General features: G+C 35.6%; 1 protein-coding gene across 4 annotated transcripts in view; it reads left to right on the top strand.

The window, feature by feature from the left end:
• grik4 (glutamate receptor, ionotropic, kainate 4) overlaps positions 1–20,643 on the top strand; it is a 163,496-nt gene that overhangs the window by 125,262 nt on the left and 17,591 nt on the right. For all 4 annotated transcript variants that reach the window (XM_077722800.1, XM_077722801.1, XM_077722802.1 and 1 more), the window contains 3 exons: positions 1,171–1,323; positions 2,276–2,380; positions 16,334–16,441. In XM_077722800.1, coding sequence (XP_077578926.1) covers positions 1,171–1,323; positions 2,276–2,380; positions 16,334–16,441 — 366 coding nt within the window. The remainder of the gene's footprint in view (positions 1–1,170; positions 1,324–2,275; positions 2,381–16,333; positions 16,442–20,643) is intronic.

Raw genomic sequence — 20,643 nt, 5'->3', positions numbered from 1 at the left:
TTGCTAGCTTTGTTGCCTCACAATGGCTCAATAGCCCGTATCATTATCCGTCACAGCATCAAATGCGTAGCTTGCGTTTTCAGGGCTTTTTTTCGAAGAGCTCAGCAACAGTTTTGGAGATCAAACAGGAGACGAAACCCAGTGACGTGCTCTTCTTTGAAGATAAAAAGGGAATTATTAAAGGTTTTCGAATAATGGAAACAAACGCTGTCATTAGTAAACACTACGCCTGATTTTGTGTAAGTGTAAATGTGAATATATCGGAACAATCTGTTGTTGGATTTACTAAGCAGATGTTTTTGAATTGTGTGATCAAGTGCTCACATTCGCCCCCTGTAGTCAAAATTGTGCCTTCAATGGCAGCCTGTGAGTTAATGAGGACCCTCAATTGCCTTAAAATAACGAGAAATGCACAAAAACTATCAGGAACCGACAAATGACCAAAAAGCATCCCAGAAAGTCCTTAAAAATCAATTGGTAATGAGCCAATATTTCCCAAAAGTGACCTGCAAGTATCCCAAATAATCCCAAATCACCTGGAAATGCCAAAAAATACAACCTTTAAATGTCTATAAAAAAAAAAACAAGATATAACTTGGAAATGCCTAAAATAATAACCTGGAAATGCTTAAAAAACCAAGAAATAACTTGCAAATGCTTAAAAAACAACCTGTAAATGCCAAAAGAAAGTATTAACCTGGAAATGCCTAAAAAACAACAAGAAATAACCTGGAAATGCCTAAAAAACAACAACCTAGAAATGCCTAAAAAACAACAACAAGAAATTACCTGAAAATGCCTAAAAAAAATCAGCAGAAACCGAGAATCCTAGAAAGTCCCAATTGGAAATGAACCAAAACTTACCAGAAGTAACCTTCATCAAGTGTAAAAAAATATTCATACAAAATGATCTAAATGCCTGCTATTGACAAGATTTTACGTCAAAATCTGGTCCATCATTGGACATCCCTGTTATAGCTAGCAAACGTGTGTTTTAGTGTCTATTGGAGACGTTATGAAATTAGTCTGAGTGTGTCTAATGACCTAACGGGATTATCTCAATGCTTCGGAACCCTCGCCCGGCGACAGCCAATAGCGTTCCAGTCGGGGTGCCGCAGTTATGCATGCATACATAATACATCTATCTTCTTCTTATTATTTCTCGTGCAGCTCTCTTCGGCTCTTCTCTTTGATGCCGTCTACGCGGTGGTGGCGGCGGTCCAGGAGTTGAACCGTAGCCAAAATGTAGGCGCCACTCAACTCTCCTGCTCAACCTCCAAAATCTGGGAGCACGGTACCAGCCTCATGAATTACTTGAGGATGGTAAGTTGGCTTCTACTGGACTTCATCAAAAAAAATTATAATAATTAAAATCGCCTTTTATAGAGGGTGCTTATTATTTTGGCTGCAGGCGTTGTTTGTATGTTGACATCAATCAGGCGCGAGGCCTAAAGCGCCCCAGATGTCCTTGAGAAGGTTTCAAATAGGGACAAAATACAAATGGCCGACAATAATTTATCGCCATTTGGATTTAAACTACTTGCGGATTTGGAAAAACAGACAAATTGTTTGTTGTTATTTTTATACTTTCCTAATTATGTTGGGACTACTTATTTAATTATTACTGATTTATTGATGATTTTAAATTATTTTGTTGCTTTCTGTTTGTTTACTGGTTGTTTTTAGTTACTTATTTATGTTGTGACAACTTATGTTGACTACTTATTTATTTTATGTATTGTTGGTTTGTTGTTGTTTTTTGTACACTTCCCTACTTATGTTGTGAGTACTTATTTAGTTTTTACCTATTTATTGATTATTTATGTTTAATTATCCTACTTATTCATGTTGTGGCTTCTTATGTTGAATATCATTTATATATTTTTTTGTTTTTGTTTTTTATTGTCATTTGTGCACTTTATGGTAAAATCTATAAATGTCATTATACTTTTGTATAATGACAATGAATAGTGCTTTTTATTTTCATATCAATTTAAAAAAAATAAGGTTATCAGTATTTTCTTAAACTGTAGTATAGTGAACAGCCTGTGAGTAAAATATATATATATTTTTTGTTGCCAGATTGTATTTAGATGCCAATGGGTCGCATTATGTCCCTATTTTACGGACCAAAATTTGGCAATTTTCGGAGACGGGAAAAAAAAGTAGATGACCAAGCTGGTATTTCTATAATGATCATTGATGAGAGGAAAATTGGGCCTGATTCATCCGAGAGAAGCCTTTAATGTTGTTGCTGTGTGTTTTTGTTGGTCAGGTGGAACTAGAGGGGCTAACGGGTCACATTGAATTCAACAGCAAAGGCCAACGCTCCAACTACGCCTTGAGGATCATGCAGAGCAAGAAGGACGGCCTCAGGCAGGTAAAGTCAGATGCCATTTCTTATCAAACTTGCCTTTTTTGTCATATTGTTATGCCACGACACATTTTTATCATCGGGGAAATGTTTCCTATTAGTAGTGAGTAGAGGTCATTGACCTACGGCACAGTAGAAGACATTTTCAAATGATGAATCACTGGTTTTGTCATTTAAATACTGCTAGTTTTGTGCCTGATTTTTTACCCTAGTTGCATTTTTAGATGTTGGGACGATGTCATCTTAGTCTTTCTTGCCACCATTGTTGGGAGGCTTAGTCAGATTAGTTTTTAAATGAGTTTATTTTGTTGTATAGTGCTGTTGGACAGCATTATATTGCACACACTTACTATAAATATAGCATGTCTGCAAGCCGTTCACTTTGTAGAAAATTTTAGACTTACGTGCGCTCTATATGAGTAAATATGAGCCGTGTTGCATTTTTACGTTTTTTTTTATCGCTTAATAAGGGGAATTTCAATCATTAATAAGAAGAGCAATTGGCTGAGGTTGCCAGGTATGCAAAATTGTATAGGTAGACTTGATAATTGCAGTATAATACATTTTTTAAGAATGTTCCCTATAATCGTGGGCTTCCGATTTTGTTCTTGAAGTTTTCCGTGTATACGCTAGCAGTCCGAAGTTGTCAAAATAGCACAAATACTTCTTGTCACTTCAATTTTATTGCTAACTTTGAGATAGAAGCACTCATATTTATGGGTCAAACTTGCCTTGATTCCGCCGAGCTATGAAAATCAAACCGTCTACTCTTTTGTGCTTTTGAGTGTATATGCTTTACATCAGTCGTGGGACTTTTTTGTTATGTTGTGTCAAGATTTTCGGGAACACTTTGGAGCGAGACAACAAGGTAAAAATCCCAGACAGGCTGGGGAGAGTCCGTTTTGGGAAAAAGCCGTTGCTCAATTCCCCCCATCCATCAAGGCCTTCTTAAAATGCACCACTGGAACCCTGGCAGTCACAGCCATCTCAAATCCGAGTTGCAAAATCAAAAGTGTATGCAAATAACAGGAGGGAAGGCAAAAAAGATAGAAATCAGCTCTAGAATAGCTATTTGGTGTCGAATAGATGAGGTGGAAGGGTATCAAGATGAAGTACTATATTGTTACGGTTTTTGCATTTTAAAAGAACGGAAGGTATTTTCAAGGAAGTTGTCTTCACTCGGAAGGAAATTGCATACTATTGCTTAAAGTTGTTGTTTTTCTGGTTGTTTTTGACTTGTAGTTCATTTGGCTTTTATTTTTGACCAAAATTTGAGTTGTAAAAATCAATTAATAACCACGGGAAAATATTTTGCAAGCATTTTAGTCATGTTAGTTATGATTTTGTTGTAGTAGTAGTAGTAGTTGTTGTTGTAGTAGTTGTTGTTGTAGTAGTAGTAGTTGTTGTAGTAGTAGTAGTAGTAGTTGTTGTTGTTGTAGTAGTAGTTGTTGTGGTAGTAGTTGTTGTAGTAGTAGTAGTTGTTGTGGTAGTAGTTGTTGTAGTAGTAGTAGTTGTTGTTGTAGTAGTAGTTGTAGTAGTTGTTGTCGTAATTGTTGTAGTAGTAGTAGTAGTAGTAGTAGTTGTTGTAGTAGTAGTAGTAGGAGTTGTTGTAGTAGTAGTAGTAGGAGTTGTTGTAGTAGTAGTAGTAGGAGTTGTTGTAGTAGTAGTAGTAGTAGTTGTTGTAGTAGTCGTAGTTGTTGTAGTAGTTGTAGTAGTAGTTGTTGTTGTTGTTGCTGCTAAGTACATGTTGCAATAGACCCGGTTTGAAGTACATACTTAGCAGACCTAGTAAAAAAAAGTACAAGAATAGTTAAGGAAGCTTGTTAATTTTTTTGTTTGTTGATTTTTTTTGGGGGGGGGAAATCAATTTGCCCTAACAGTAGCCTCTCCCACATATTTCATTGGCTTGGTAGACACTTATTGCGTACTGAATGGTAAACAATATAGCAAGGGGGAGTAATTATATTGCTCATTATTTAAGATATTTTTTGACGATATCTTTATATTAACTTTACAAATTTGATAAAAGCACAGAAGGAGGACTTTTTATGGAAAATACGTTTTCTGGGCAGTGTTTCATGGTTTTACAGTCTAAAGTTCATATAATACTTGACATTAATGTCCGCCAAAGTTCCGCTTAATTCGAGATTTTCCCTCGTAACTCAAATTTGGACCAAAAATCTCCAGATAAAGATTGAAATCATTGATGACTCATATCATTGAATATCATTGAAAGATTCTCGCTTGGACGCATGCACAAAAAAAAAGCCTATCATCGTCTTAGTTCCCTTTGTCCAACACATTTGAATAGTTTAGTCATTCTGCCTCATTCAAATCCATTTTCTCTTCCACGCCGCTGTTGTGATGGGATAATAAGTGATTATGAATGTCTTCCATTCTTCTATCCTATTACACACCAACATCAGAGATTATGACGAATAGCAGCATTTAAAAGTGCTCCAGTCCAGGCAGAGATTTTACTCTCCATTTAAGACATGGCATCACTTTTCATTTAAATCCCCATGCTTGGTTTAAATCTGATCACTTTAATCCCATGTTTTCATAAATGACCTGTCACTTCAGCGGCTCCTCAGCGTTTGTCCTTCTTCTTCTTACGTGACTCCAATCTAGTTTAACAATGGCGGGGTCACTCTACTTTTTTACTAGGTGACTTTTTCCATGCAAAAAAATGTAAATCGCCGCCTAAATCTGACCTAAATCTTACCGATCTAGACATTGGCTTTTTCTGGTTTTAGTAACCTTTTCGGCAGCCATTTTTTTTTTTGCTCTGGTGTCAGTCCAGTCTGACATCCGGCTATGGTAGGGGCGGGTAAACTTTTCGTTGACTTTAAAAAAAAAAACATTGACTTTAAAAATGTGAAAGATGGGTGGGGTCAGCAGAAGATACGATACAAATAAAAAAGAGCATCCGTTATCAGTACATATTAAACATAAACCGAAAAAAGGACTAAAGTATTATTAACATACTCATCACTCATCATTAAAGTAGAAAAGTATAAAGTACAAAGTCAAATCAAAAGGAATGTATTAAGAAATATTAAAATGTCATTTAAAAAAAGATAGAGGGGCTGTAAAACACCAAAAACAAATAAGAGTGGACAGAGCCACTGCTACTGGCTTCGTGCGCCATTTTGGGGAAAAAAAATAAAATAAAAAATAAATAAATAAAAATTTAGAAAATTAAAACATTTGGACAACGTCGGCGGGCTGGATTAAAAAGCTTAACGGGCCGTATGTGGCCTGCGGGCCGTAGTTTTCCCACCTCTGGGCTATGGCGTCTAATGTGATGATTTGAAGCAGACGTCTGTTTCGATCATGTAAAAAAAATAGGCAGGGCGTCACGTGTGGAAAGGCGAGGTTGGCAACATGGGGGGGGTGTTGTTTGTTTTTGTTGACTAACACCTTCTGTACCACGTACCGCCGCCGCCGCCGCCGCCTTTGGGCTCTCCGGGCCAAAGAAAAATTGAAAGGTGTGAGGGCCTTGGCACAGATAAGAAAGTTGGCTCAATGCCCCTCATCACCTTGCAGCCAAATCCGTTCAACCCGTCCTCACACTCGCGTGAAGTGCAGTTTTTTAGTGTTAATATCCGCATGAGATGGCGGTGCTGCCTCTAGAACTGAATAGTACTGATGTTGTTGTACAGGGATAGAATTTATTAAAGGATTTTGACTTGTGAGCTTTGGGAGATTGATGATAGGAAACAAATACTCCGTGAATCGGATGTTTTACGTTCTTGGTTTTGACTTGACGGGTCAAAATGCAATTGGTATTTAGTTTTTGTAATGTTAAATCACATTTGAATATACCGATAATGACTCAAAGGACTTTACAGGTCTGCAGTTGACAAAAGAGACAACAAGTGAACTCCAAAAGAACAAGAAAAAACCTGTGAAGATATGATCAAACTGTGATTTTTATTTTTTTTTGTCGCCCTCAGCTCAACAGGGAGGGATAATATTTTGCGGCTCCATTCTTGACATCAAAGTTACTGCTGTCCTAGCATTTTTATTCTTTTTTTTCCATCAGACTTGATGTCCTAAAAGTTTTCGCTTTCATAAAATATTACAAATAAATCCAACTTAGAGATATGGTAGTTTGGAATATAACCGTATTGCTACCACACCCCCAAAAAAGTACAATTTCACATTTTTTGACATGATTTTCATAGGTAGATAGATCCTCAAGTACCAATATTTATCCACTATTATTTCCATTATATTGTGAATTTTTTTTTTGCTGGTTTAAATTTGATTTCAGGATTTTACAGTCTAAACTTCATACGGAAACTTAACCTCGTTCTTGAACTGTCTGCCAAAGGTCTGCTTAATATGAACTTCTCCCTCATTTAATGCTCATAACTCAACCTAACATCTTTTTTACATCATAATCATGTTTAGATGATCAATTATTGTAATTTATGCCCTTTTAATTTGTTTTGCTAGTCTAACTTATACTCAGGTGCGACTTATAGTCCAGAGAACCCTGTATACGTAGTACTACAGTACATACAATACTCAAAAAACATCAATTTGAGAGTATATTACTATGATATACTAGTTAGAGCACTATTAAACCAGTAATATTTCATCTAATAGTGTTGAGTCCAGTAATTTTGATTAAAAATGGCTGTCAAGCCCTTAATACGTTTACAAGGCATCCAAAAAAAAGCGCGAATAGCCCAAGTATGCATTTCTTATTCTCCAAATAGCAGCAAAAGTCTGTTAAACATCACAGCTGATATATAAAAAGCTCACATCCCCAAAGCACGGCCTTTCACTTCCGAGATTGTTGCCAAAATAAATGGGCCTATCATGTGTTCGGTGGGCCGCGTCCAGTAGGCGGCCGCAGACTGATGAATCGGACATTAGTTGGCCCTTTCTGCGTTCCTATTTTTGACGTGGCGCTTTAAGAGTGAGCATTGCACGGTCCAAAGCGCCGTCTTTGCATTTCCGGACCCCTCAAAAGTAAACGGCAGCAAATCACGGCCCAACTAAGTGTCTCTTAAACAGGGGATGCGATAAAATGAGTAATTATTGCATTGTGGGAAGTGTGTGTGTTGGGTTTGTCACATGGGCATTGCAGGAGGTTGCCTAACTTGTGAAAAAGCCTGCAGAGAAAACAATCACTCATGAGATTTTGGAGAAGAGTCTTTTACCCAAAGATGGCGGGATGCCAGATATGTGGAAGGCAGTAATTTGGGAGTTGTTGTTGATCTTGTGATTGCAATTCGGGCTTGATTATGTCATTTGTGGAGGATCGGAATTGGATAAAGGTTGGTATTTATAGAAGGGGTAAATAATAGGCTGATATTGACGGAGGTAGGTGTCCAATGGTGTTTGATTGGGGGTTGGCAGCCATTGTTGGAAATAGATTTAATATAATAATAGATTTATAGAGTCAAAATCACCTGTACGCTGAAAAAAATATTCAAAAATTGTTGTCACTTTCTGTTTATAGCAGGTTATATTGCCTTAAAATGCCTTTAATATTCAGTTATTCATTTTCCAAAGCACTTATCCTCACAAGGGTTACTGGACCCCACTTTAACCAACTATGGGTACCTTAAATTGGTGGCCATCTTTTTGAAATTGTTATTTTTTAAGAGATTTTATCTTAGTTGTGTGTGATGTGATGCAGGAATATGAGAAATGAGGCACATTTGTTATTATTTTGCAATGTATGCGTAGTTTTGACCTTGACTGTGTTTCTTTTTGTTATTCTATTGCGGTTTTCTGACACTTTTTTTCCAAAAGTATAATCTATATACATAGAAAATGGAATCCATATAAAGCACAAAAGGTGTCCGCATACCTATTCAAGGGTGGTGCTAGACAGTGCGGGCTTTTGCTTGGTCAGTGTAAAAATCAAATTCAATAGAATGGGCGTAAAGTGCCGAGCAAGCTTGTACGCGGCGACGTGCCCAAAAGACAATATTCGTCGTGATTTCCATTTTTGTGACTTCAGCTTATTTCAATTTGTGGGAAGGATTCAGAGTGATGCGGCATTACAAATATACTTGTTTTAGTGGGTGCTCGGACGTTTGGTCGCCGGTCAAATGGTGACAGAGAGTTTAATGTTGAAACCAGCTCTCAAATTTTTATTCATGAGAGAGTTTAATATCTAAAAAACAGAGTTTAATATCTAAGTACTGTTTGATATCTGAGTACTGTTTAATATCCAAGTACTGTTTAAAATCTAAGTACTGTTGAAAACAGTAGATATTTAAAGATTAAACTCTCATGAATATAATTTTGAGAGCTGGTTTCAACAGTACTTAGATATTAAACAGTACTTAGATATTAAACAGTACTTAGATATTAAACACTACTTAGATATTAAACAGTACTTAGATATTAAACAGTACTTAGATATTAAACACTACTTAGATATTAAACGCTACTTAGATATTAAACACTACTTAGATACTAAACGGTACTTGGATATTAAACAGTACTTAAGTATTAAACAGTACTTAAATGTTAAACAGTACTTAGATATTAAACAGAACGTTGATATTACACAGTACTCGGATATTAAACAGTACTTAGATATTAAACAGTACTTATATATTAAACTCTCTCTCTTAGATATTAAACTTTCTCTCATGAATATAATTTTGAGAGCTGGTTCCAACAGTAAACTCTCTGTTACCATTTGACCAGCGACCAAAAGGGACCAAATGTCCAATTTACGTTTTTATTGATGTCATATTTTTGGAGCTTTTGAGTCATCTAACAACGCTAGAGTGAGGGTATCCATTTTTTTTTCTTTAACTTTAGTTTCCCATCATCTTTTCATGAAGGCCTTTGTTTGTCCACATGTTGAACATTTCTCAAGTCCAGTCCCAAGCCTCCTTTTATTGGATTTTGTACTTTCATTCCAGAGGTAATAGAAATCCCTCCCAAGGTGAATCAAGCGCCGGATTGACTTCAATAGAAAGCAATTGTCCCAATTTCAGTCTTGCCTTTTTTTTTTTCTTCTACTTCTCAATTTGCAAAAGGCATTCAAAGCGGATTGACCACATTGCAAAGATCCGCCATGTTGGCTTACTTTGTCTCATTTGTCTTTGATTTCCGCCGCCATCCAATGGCCATATCTCCAATCATATGTCACCCGCCTCTAATCGACCTTCTTGAATGGTATCGATTTTCTTTTTACTAATGACGTCCTCTACGTTTTATCCCTCCCGTATTCCGAGTTTCCGTTGGTAAATCACTCTCCCGTCGACCATTTTTAAACGTTTAAATCATCTTGTCTTGTCACTGTCGATCTGGTCCTGCATTTTAAGTTCATCCACACTCATTTTTTTATTTATTTCAGTGGCTTTTGCGTCCTTAAAGATGTCACGTCACCCCCGACTGGATTGACGGGCTTCCATTTTTACGGGCAGCGTTCCAATTTGCATGAAAGTGATTTGAGCCGTGTTATTTACACAAGATTTGCTCCCGTTTACAGAATGAATACGCTCATTCAATTTATTTGGCTTTTTATTGTAGATTTATTTATTTCCCGTCAGCGCCACTTTTATATTTATGACCACAATCTGCTTTTTTTTCTCTCTCTCTCGATCCCACGCCTCTCCGAACACGATTACTGAAGCGGGTCCAATGCGGCAGTCGAGGTGAAATAGGAGGGGCGATGGGGAAAATAAAGGAGGATAAGAGGTGTGGCTGACACGGCCCCAGACGGCCGCCATGCTTTCTTCTCGTGAAGAACATCATCATTTGAAAAGCAGTTTAGCTTGACGTATCACATCCTTGCTTGGATCTCTTTTTCTGTGGGTGTCTCCTACCCACTGTAAACTCTGAGCTCGGCAAATTCTCGAAAATATTGTCTTGTACTTCTAGTCTTCAAGTGACCTCCAATGAATGGAAAGAGAGTTTAATATCTAAGAGAGAGTTTAATATACAAGTACTGTTCAATATCTAAGTACTGTTTAATTTTTAAGTACTGTTTAATTTCTAAGTACTGTTTAATTTCTAAGTACTGTTTAATTTCCGAGTACTGTTTAATTTCTGAGTACTGTTTAATATCTGAGTACTGTTTAATGTCTGAGTAGTGTTTAATATCTGAGTACTGTTTAATATCTGAGTACTGTTTAATATCTGAGTACTGTTTAATATCTGAGTACTGTTTAATTTCTGATTACTGTTGAAACCAGCTCTCAAAATTATATTCATGAGAGAATTTAGTATATAAATATCTACTGTTTTCAACAGTACTTAGATATTAAACAGTACATAGATATTAAACAATACTTAGATATTAAACAGTACTTAGATATTAAACATTACTTAGAGATTAAACAGTACTTAGATATTAAACACTACTTAGATATTAAACAGTACTTAGATATTAAACAGTACTTAGATATTAAACACTACTTGGATATTAAACAGCACTTAGATATTAAACAGTACTAGGATATTAAACTCTCTCTCTTTTGAGAACTAGTTTCAACAGTAAACTCTCTGTCACCATTTGACCGGCGACCAAAAGACCGGCGACCAAACATCCGAGCACCTCTCTTAACGATGTAAGGTCACATACGTTAGTTTATGTCCCCCCCCCCCCCCCTAACTGTGTTGCATCTGTTTTGACTGCGTTCCCCGTCAGCGTTTGCTAAATGATTAGATTTCTTCCCCTTTCATTTCCTCGGATACGGATGAGTCATCTCATGAATGTAATTGAATGTATCTTTCAAAGTTTAATTACACAGTCTGGCCTGACATAAATGCCATTGACTCGTGCTGTTGGAGGTAGCTAGCGCATGCTTGGATGTAGAGTGTGTGTGTGTGTGTGTGTGTGTGTCAAAGCACATCAAAGTGCTGTTTATTATCGTGCAACTAAATCGCTCGTCTTATTTTGGCGGGTTATTTTCAGACAATTTTTTTGGGATGTTTGGCGACGCGTGGACGCCAAAAGTTGTCCTCACGTGGCGCAATGAAACAAAGTGGAACCAAACCTTCTTTTATAATGAATTTGCATTTTTTACATTAGCAATGGAAATGAATCGTGGGATGTCGGAAAAGACGCATAGGAATCGTCTCGCGTTTTGTTTGGTCTCTTTGAGACAAACGTCCGTACCCCTTTTGTCTCGGTGAAGGTTGCAGATGGGGGAATAGATCAAAAGCATTATGTTTGGGTTATTGTTGAATCTCGGAGATTTTTTTTAAGTTATCTAGCGTGTTTGTTTGTATTCTTAATCTATTTTTTAGCGAAATGTGTTTTTTAATTTTTGGGTGACTTTGAAAAGAAAATGGCAACAAAATGATTCATGGCAGGATTTTTTAGATTAATAACTTGATTGCGATTAATTTCTGTCTTGAGGAATATGTGGAAATGAACACAAAAATTCCATGACATTAGACAGACATATTTATAAAACTTTTAGACTACTGTTAAGCATTTTAGACACTTTGCGTCCTAATGCACAGGTGTCTAAGTGGCGGCCTGGGGGCCAAATCTGGCCCACCGGATCACTTTGTGCGGCCCGAGAAAGTAAATAATTCTGTTTTAGGATCAAATTAAAATGTAGAGTATAGATGTATATTAAATTTCCTGATTTTCCACTTTTTAAATCAATAATTGTAATTTTTTAATCATTTTTTCTCTGTTTTAGTTCAAAAATCCTTTTGTAAAATCTAAAAATATATATAAAAAAAGCTAAAATAAACATAGTTTTAGATCTATAAAAAAACTAAATAATCAGGGCTTTTAATCCAGTTCATTTAATCCATTTATGAAAGAAAAAAATCTAAATATTATATTTAAAATGGTCCAGCCCACATAAAATCAAGTTGACGTTAAAGCACCCCGCCAACCAACCCTTGTCCTAACGTCTTTTATTAGAGATAAAGCTGTCTACAGTCAAATAAATAGAAACAAATGGCATTTCTATCTCCCTAGAACAAAACCTTTATTGTTACTATTGTATTTTGTATGATTGTAAAATGTAAAAGCCTGCCCATGCTGTGACTGGACATGCATCTGAGCGGCTTTTGTCGGCTTTTTTTGCTTGATCTGCTCATTAACAAAATCTGACCGAGGCCACCCGTAGAATTTCTTGGTCTGGTCTTGTTTGTTTTCACGGCGACTGCCAATACACACGCTGGAATTTGAACAGCTGCCGGTGTCACGAACCGCCGATGTGAAGCTGCTATCTGTTGTTTGCTTTGCTACTCGCACAAGATGCCGAAAACACCAAGCTCTGTCTAGCCTGCCACTCAAATCCACGCTTTAATTTCGAGCTTGTGTTTTTATTATTCTCCCTAAGCCATTTCTGTAACCTTATAACCACATGATTGTTTTTCTCAAAGTACATCTCCGCATCTCTGAAAATGTCATTTGTATTAGTACACACACAGATTGAAGTACCGTATTTTCACGACTATGAGGCGCACTTAAAAGTCTTACATTTTCTCCAAAGTAGACAGTGCGCCTTTATAATCCAGTGCGCCTTATATATGGAAAAAAACAGAAAACCAAAAAAACACTACTGTCGGATATTATAATACAGTGTGTCTTATATATGGAAAAAATGTCATTTATTGAGGGTGCACCTTATAATGCGGTGCGCCTTATAGTCGTGAAAATACAGTATTTGCCAATTATAATGTATTCTGTTTAAAATACTCAACATTTTTTGAAGACATTTTCAATACTTGCCATAATTCAAACTTTACCTATAAAATGTACTGATATTTTCTATCTTTAATACAAGTGTAGTGTTGGGTAAGAAAAATATATTTTTGTGTAATGCTGGGTTAGAGTAAGATATTTTTATGACCACAAAATGTGCTATTTTAAGCAGTTGCTCTGTGGAATTTTTATTTTTTTTATTTTGATGTAGCGCTAATAGGGTGTAGCTGGTAGTGAGGCATTCACCATCTGTCGAGCTAATTTAAACATGCAAGGAGGATTGGAATAATGATGTAAAAATAACAGTTGAAATCAGTTCAGAGCAGTACTCAAAGCGTCTTTTCTTAAGAGGTACTATTCACCTTTGTTCCGACGCAACGACAAAACGCAGTAATTTATGTAAGAGGTGCTCACACTTTTGCAGCCGTGAGTGTTTAAAGAAACAATCAAGGAAAAAAATATTTGTTATAGTCATTTTTAGACATTATTTTGATGTCTAACGTTGCATTTGCAAAAGAAAAACGCTCCTTATGCTCCTAAAATACTCAAAATCTTTCGTCACTGAGTTAATGGAATGAGGGGTGTTGGTGTGGCTCATTATTGAGTTGCAGGTTCCATCCCATCATGACCAACTGGTGCTAAATTGAAGCATATGATTGTGGAGCAGGTTTGAAGTGTTCAAGATCAATGTATCACTTAGCGAGTCGCTGTCACAGGGTCAAATCTTAGTTTAATGCGTTCATAATGATTTAATTGAATTAAATTGAATGCCTTTATTGTCATTATATAAGTTTAATGATATTTAAAGCTTCAACATGATATGCACAAATAAATATCAACATTTGTGTCCATTAATTATCTTAAAGAAGCTAAAGAAACCTGTCGGCATGTATTTTTCTGCTCTATTATGACCTGCTTTTCCGGTTCCAAAAGCTGATTTGGGGAAACTTGCCATAATTGATATAAAATGTGACATTTCAGAGCCATGTGATGCCATAAAGTTTCTAAAAACTGGCGCTGAACTGAAGGCGAGATGGAAAATGTTCATTCTGTCTGGCAATTTTGCAATGCTAGCTTAATGCCAATTGGCCAGCTATGAGCAAGGGAATGAAATCTTTACAAGAACTGCGAAAAAGCAAAGCTGTCAAATATTGATGGACTCGCGTCTGTCCAAACGATACCTGGAAAAAAAAGTCAATTTCAGGCTTGTTTTTAGGGTATGAAACTTGAAATGAATTCATTAGAAGACTAACTTTTACAGAATTAATACCCTTATTTTTATTTTTTTATTTTTATAAATGGATTAAATGAACTAGTTTAAAGGCCCTGAATATTCATTTTTTATAGATCTAAAACAATGTTTATTTTAGCTTTTTTAAAATATTTTAGATTTACAAAAGGATTTTTGAACTAAAAATATGGATTAAAAATGGCAATTATTGATTAAAAAGGGGGAAAATCAGGAAATGTAATATACATCCATACTCTTTATTTTAATTTGATCCTAAAACAGAAAGTCACTCAATATTTACTTTCCCGGACCACACAAAATGATGCAGCGGGCCAGATTTGGCCCCCGACCCGCCACTTTGCTTTAAGTGAAAATCATTTTAATCCCTCTTTAACCGATCTGTCTAACATCCCTCTTTCTTCCCATTGCCACCCTTCTTGGCATCACCAGATGCGTCTGTCAACCATCGCTATTGAAACCGCCATTTTTTTCCTGACAGCCGAGTCAACCAATCAGCTGCCACCGTATAATCTCCACTCCCCGTTTCCTAATTCCACATGAAAGAAGGAATTCCCCATTACAGTGTGGTGTCATGGCACTTGTTGACATACGCCTTGACAGCCATTCTTCGTCCTCCTTCTCCTTTTCATTTCACACTTGCATAAACTCGGCATTTTTCTGTCCGTCCCAGTCGACGTTTCATCTTCCCTCGGCGTCCATTTTTTTCTCTTCAGCTGCCATATTGCTGCTCATACTTCCTCATTGATTTTCTTTCCATTGGCAGGCATATATTTCCCTCCACCCCCCGGTCTTTTTACGCCTGTAATATGAGCTTCTTTTATGATACCCGATCCCTCATCTTGCTTCACTGCAACATTCATAACACGCAGAAGTCGAGCCGCCGGCACGATTGCTTTTATTGTAATTGCGGTGTAACCACCAAATGAAGAACGTTGCAGATGTGCAACTCTGGGTTGCCCACTTATTTAGATTCACGCATTTATAATGCCTAGTGCTGGGTTATGTATCTGGAATTAAATCAGGTCCCTTTTAAGGGGCCTGGAGGCAGAGTTGTTTTTGTGGCAAATTAGCTCTCGGATTGTGGCGAAGGATGCTCAACCTTTGACGCTGTTGTGTCACCTGTGGTTAGCATGGCTGGGTTGGTGGAGAGGTTTATTGAGTAGCCGTATTGAGTGCTGTGATTGGGTATATAAAGCGAGGGTGTCAGACTCGGGTTGGTTCGCAGGACGCGTTAATGTCAACTTGGTTTCATGTAGGCTGGGCCATAATATTTGGATTTTTTTTAAATAAATGGATTAAATGAACTGGATTAGAAGCCCTGAATATTCAGTTTTTATAGATTTAAAAGAATGTTTCTTTGAGATTTTTTAAAATTTATTTTTAGATTTTACATAATGATTTTTGAGCTAAAAATGATTAAAAAATTACAGTTATTGGTTTAAAAGGGGGAAATCAGGAAATTTAACATACATTGGACCATTTTAGATATAATATTTAGATTTTTTGAAATAAATGAATTAAAAGAACTGGATTAAAATCCCTGAATATTCAGTTTTTTATAGATCTAAAACAATGTTTATTTTAGCTTTTCTTATATATTTTTAGATTTTACAACATGATTTTTGAGCTAAAACTAGAAAAAAATGATTAAAAAATGACAATTAATGGTTTAAAAAGGGGAAAATCAGCAAATATAATATACATCTATACTCTTCATTTTAATTTGATCCTAAAACAAAGTCGGCACTCATTTACGGACCACACAAAATGATGCGGCGGGCCAGATTTGGCCCCTGTGCCACCACTTTGACACCTGTAATATAAACAATGCATTAGTTTTTTCATCTCGCCACCACGTCATCTTCACTTCCATCTGAAATTGCCTGACAACTTTTCTTAATTGCCTTAAGTCTCACATCGCCGCCATGTCTGTCACCATCATGGCGTCCTCTGTCGATTTGTGAAGGTCGTAACGTTCCTACGTGGCAAAGCAATGGACATAATGACTGATGGTTTGTTTATCATGTGTGTTTGTGATTGGCAGATTGGCCTGTGGCATTCTGAAGATGGACTTTCTATGGAAAAGAAGCCCCCCTCCGTCAATGTGACCCACACGCTCTTCAACACCACACTCACCGTCACCACCATCCTGGTAAGTGGCCATGTTTATTTACATCATCGTCACGCAAAATTACTCAGAGTGGAGGAAAAAAACTGCCTCTGCCACACCTGGCGTATGCAAATTAGATTTGCATATTTCTCTGCTATTTTTTATAACAGATTCATTCATATGTTTATCTCAAAAAGTCACATACCGGTTGAATTTGAGCCTTTTTGAGGATGTTAATGTGTTTATTGAGGTCGTGATCAATTTATGAACATGATTATGGGTTATTCAAATTTAATTTGCATGAGTAAGGAGTATTTTTTTGTCTTAAAACAACTGATAACTAAAATTATGACTTGAGTACAATATTGTAAAATTATGATTACACTAAAAATTCCAATAATCACTCAAATTAATTCATTATTATTTACTGATTATGTATTTATTATTATATATTGATTATGTATTTATTATTATTTATTGATAATTAATTTATTATTTTATCCAAAATATTCTTCATTAATAAAGTATTTAATTCAATTTTATTAATAACCATTAGTCGATTAAATTAGTAAATTGAGTATCTTAGATAAAAATCAGTCAAAGATGTATTTTTAAACAAATAATTTAATCGAGTAATGGTTATTAATAAAATAATGTATTTATTAATAACCATTAGTTGATTAAATTAGTTGTTTATTAAAGTTTCTGGAGTTAATTTGTATAAATTGAGTATATTGGATAAAAATCAGTCAAAAACTTAACAAAAATACAAATTTAATCAACTAATGGTTACTAATAAATCAATTATTTTATTAATATCCATTAGTTGATTCAATTTATATTGTTTTTGACTCTGAGTTTCATCCAAGTCACTCAATTTACTCTACAATCCACATAATAACCCCAATTTTAAAATCCTACCCAATTCAAATAAAAACATGCATTCAAATTCCCCTCAAAATTAGCATATAAACTCATATTTCCTCCTTTAACGGCTCCTTTCTCTCTCCAAATACCCGCGTTTGAATTCCAACCACAAAGTTTAATTTCCATCTCCATTCCCAACCAACATCCGTATCAACGTCGCCACGGAAACGATGGAAATAACATCCCTATTTATGTTACTCTCATTCACAGGGAAACTTTCCTTTTTATACAAATAAAAACGTGAATCGTGTGAAGGAAAGCCAATGTTCGTTCTTTTAGAAGAAAATCAAGTCAAAAGCTCCATTTTATTCCGTAGATATGGCGTCCCTTCGTAAAAAAAATTTAAAAAAAACCTTCGCCGAGGCAATTTTCGTCTCCTGGCGCGTCGCATTCATCACGATACGATTGCTTTGTCCTTCTTATCTCGCTGGTTTGCGGCACCCCCAGAATTTCTCTAAAATTAGCGCTTTCAGTAAAAAAATAGACACGTATGGCACACATGAATTCTCGACGCCATTCCGTGTCTCGTCCTCGCCGTTTTTACGACACCATTTCCCCACGTTTGTGATCATTGATCCCATTTTTTTTATTTTTACATTGTAGTCAATTCATGGTGTTTATTGTGAGTGTCGCCATGTGTTGGAAAAAAAGCCAATAATTTGTTTTTGGGAGATAAAATAGTCTTTATGTGGTGTTTTTATTGTGGTTTTATCTTGCTTTTGTAATGCAATAGTGTGGCAAAGACTGTAAAAGGCAACCTGTTTGGATTATGATATCTTTAACGTGGTTTGAGATGGAAATTGGAGACTTGGGGGTGTTTTTTTTAAAGATGGAATAGACGAGCTAAAGTGACCAAAATTACTTTTTTTTGTTTTTTTGTTATGCCATGCTAAAGGGAAATTGAGATATAAGTATTAGGTGGATGTAGTAGATGCAGATAGTCCAAATATATCAAAAATACTGACTAAAAACTTCTTATAACCAAGTTAAATGGTAATTTGTAAGGGTAACATTCTGGACTCAAATGTACCGTATTTTCACGACTATGAGGCACACTTAAAAGTCTTAAATTTTCTCCAAAATAGACAGTGCGCCTTATAATACAGTGCGCCTTATATATGGAAAAAATATCATTCGTTGAGGGTGCGCCTTATAATGCGGTGCGCCTTATAGTCGTGAAAATACGGTAAGTCCTTTTTTTTACTATTTTCTATGTATTAAAATCAAGCAATACTATCATTATAACAAAATAATTATTAAAAATAACTTCAACTCCTACCTGAGGCCAACATTATTAATTAAAACGTTTTATTCTTAATATCCTGAGATTTGTAACAGTGTAAAGTTGCACTAAAACGGCAAACTGACATTTTTGTGCAATTTTTACTCTTCCTTTCTGCATTAAAGTCATCGTAAAAGCAGAATTGTTGAGGAAGCACTTAAATGGCAGCTTCTATGAAGGAAATATAGCAAATATGGCGGATATTCATACCTGTCAACCTCGAACCATTTGTGATCTTACCAAATTTTGTTTTCGCCCTTACATATATGTATAAATACATGGAAAATCTTACCACTTTACTTTTTTGTAAAAAATCACGAACAACAAGTAGAAAATGTATGTTTATGTGTTTATTGCTTTCAAAGTTCCACTACAACAGCTTCCTACAAAAATCAACTTAAACATAAACAAGGGAACAGGAAACGGAAATCACATGGTGAAAGTGTTACAAAACGAAATGTTTATCATGATCTTTTTTTTTTAGCCAATCAGAGGCGCCGGTACATATATCACTTGGCAGACATGCGTTTCCGGGAAGAAACAATGGCGGATGGTGAAAAATGGCTAGAAAGTGCCTTAATTTATTTTTTTTTCTCAAAATCACCGTTTAGCGTACCATTTTCATGTGTACAGCGTACCAATATAAAAATGGGCTTTCAGTTGTACCAATTACGGCGAGAACGTACCAGTTGACAGGTATGGATATTGCGGAGCCTGTCTGCTGCTATTCTATTTTATTATGAGGCATCCGCTAGACTTATCAGTATAGCAGCAGGCTCTTCTTGGTTTGGGAATAAGAGCTGCTTTAGAAGTCTTGACTTTATTTTTATTTTTTAGGCTTTGAAACTTCTACTGACTTTTTTAGAAAAACACATGAACATTTCACTTGAGAAGTTTCTTGTCATTTAGGGTGACAATATATTTGATTTAACTCTGTTAGTAAGTGACTTTGGAACACAGAGTAGTTTAAAAGGAGCACGTTTGGGTTTTATTGGAATGATGCTCTTAGTCTGTTAAATTGAGACGAGTGGGTTTGGTGCCTTTATTCGGCAAAGAAATCACTCTCAAAATATCTATATTTGATTAAAAAGGGGAAAGAGAGTTTACTGTTAAAACCCAGCTCCCAAAATTATATTCACGAGAGAGAGTTTAATATCTAAGTACTGTTTAATATCTAAGTACTGTTAAAAACAGTAGATATTTAGATATTAAACTCTCATGAATATAATTTTGAGAGCTGGTTTCAACAGTACTTGGATATTAAACAGTACTTAGATATTAAACAATACTTAGATATTAAACAGTACTTAGATATTAAATAGTACTTAGACATTAAACAGTACTTAGATATTAAACAGTACTTAGAACTTAAACAGTACTTAGATATTAAACAATACTTAGATATTAAACTCTCGCTCTTCGATATTAAACAGTACTTAGATATTAAACAGTACTTAGATATTAAAGAGTACTTAGATTTTAAACAGTACTTAGATATTAAACAGTACTTAGATCTTAAACAATACTTAGATATTAAACTCTCGCTCTTAGATATTAAACAGTACTTAGATTTTAAACAGTACTTAGATATTAAACAGTACTTAGATATTAAACAATACTTTGAAAAAAATTGATCAGAGTCCATTAAAAAAAACATTTTTAAAAAACAATTTGGCAGATTGGCTTTATTTTATGCAACTTTGTAGCTCTTTGACTCTCACAGGTTCAAATTCTTGCTTTTAGCGCTTTTTTGTTTTGGTCACCGAGTATTTAAATCAAAGTAATTGCGTTAAAAACCGACTAAAACAGGACGAAAACAGACATGACGGCAATCGAGCCAACACAAAAACGACAGACTGCCGTCCCGTGTTTTTATCCATTCCTGCCATCTTTAATGTTATGGACAGATGTCAAAGACAGAGATGTGGACACAAAAGAACATATAGAAGAGAAAAAAATGGCTTTATGGCCACCAGCTATTGAGCAATAAAGCTTCAAATGATGCCGTTTATTTTTTTTCACAGCCATAAATCAA

This window comes from Stigmatopora nigra, chromosome 8 (assembly GCF_051989575.1).
Source record: "Stigmatopora nigra isolate UIUO_SnigA chromosome 8, RoL_Snig_1.1, whole genome shotgun sequence".
Lineage (NCBI taxonomy): Eukaryota > Metazoa > Chordata > Actinopteri > Syngnathiformes > Syngnathidae > Stigmatopora > Stigmatopora nigra.
This window is presented reverse-complemented; position numbering and strand designations above follow the sequence as displayed.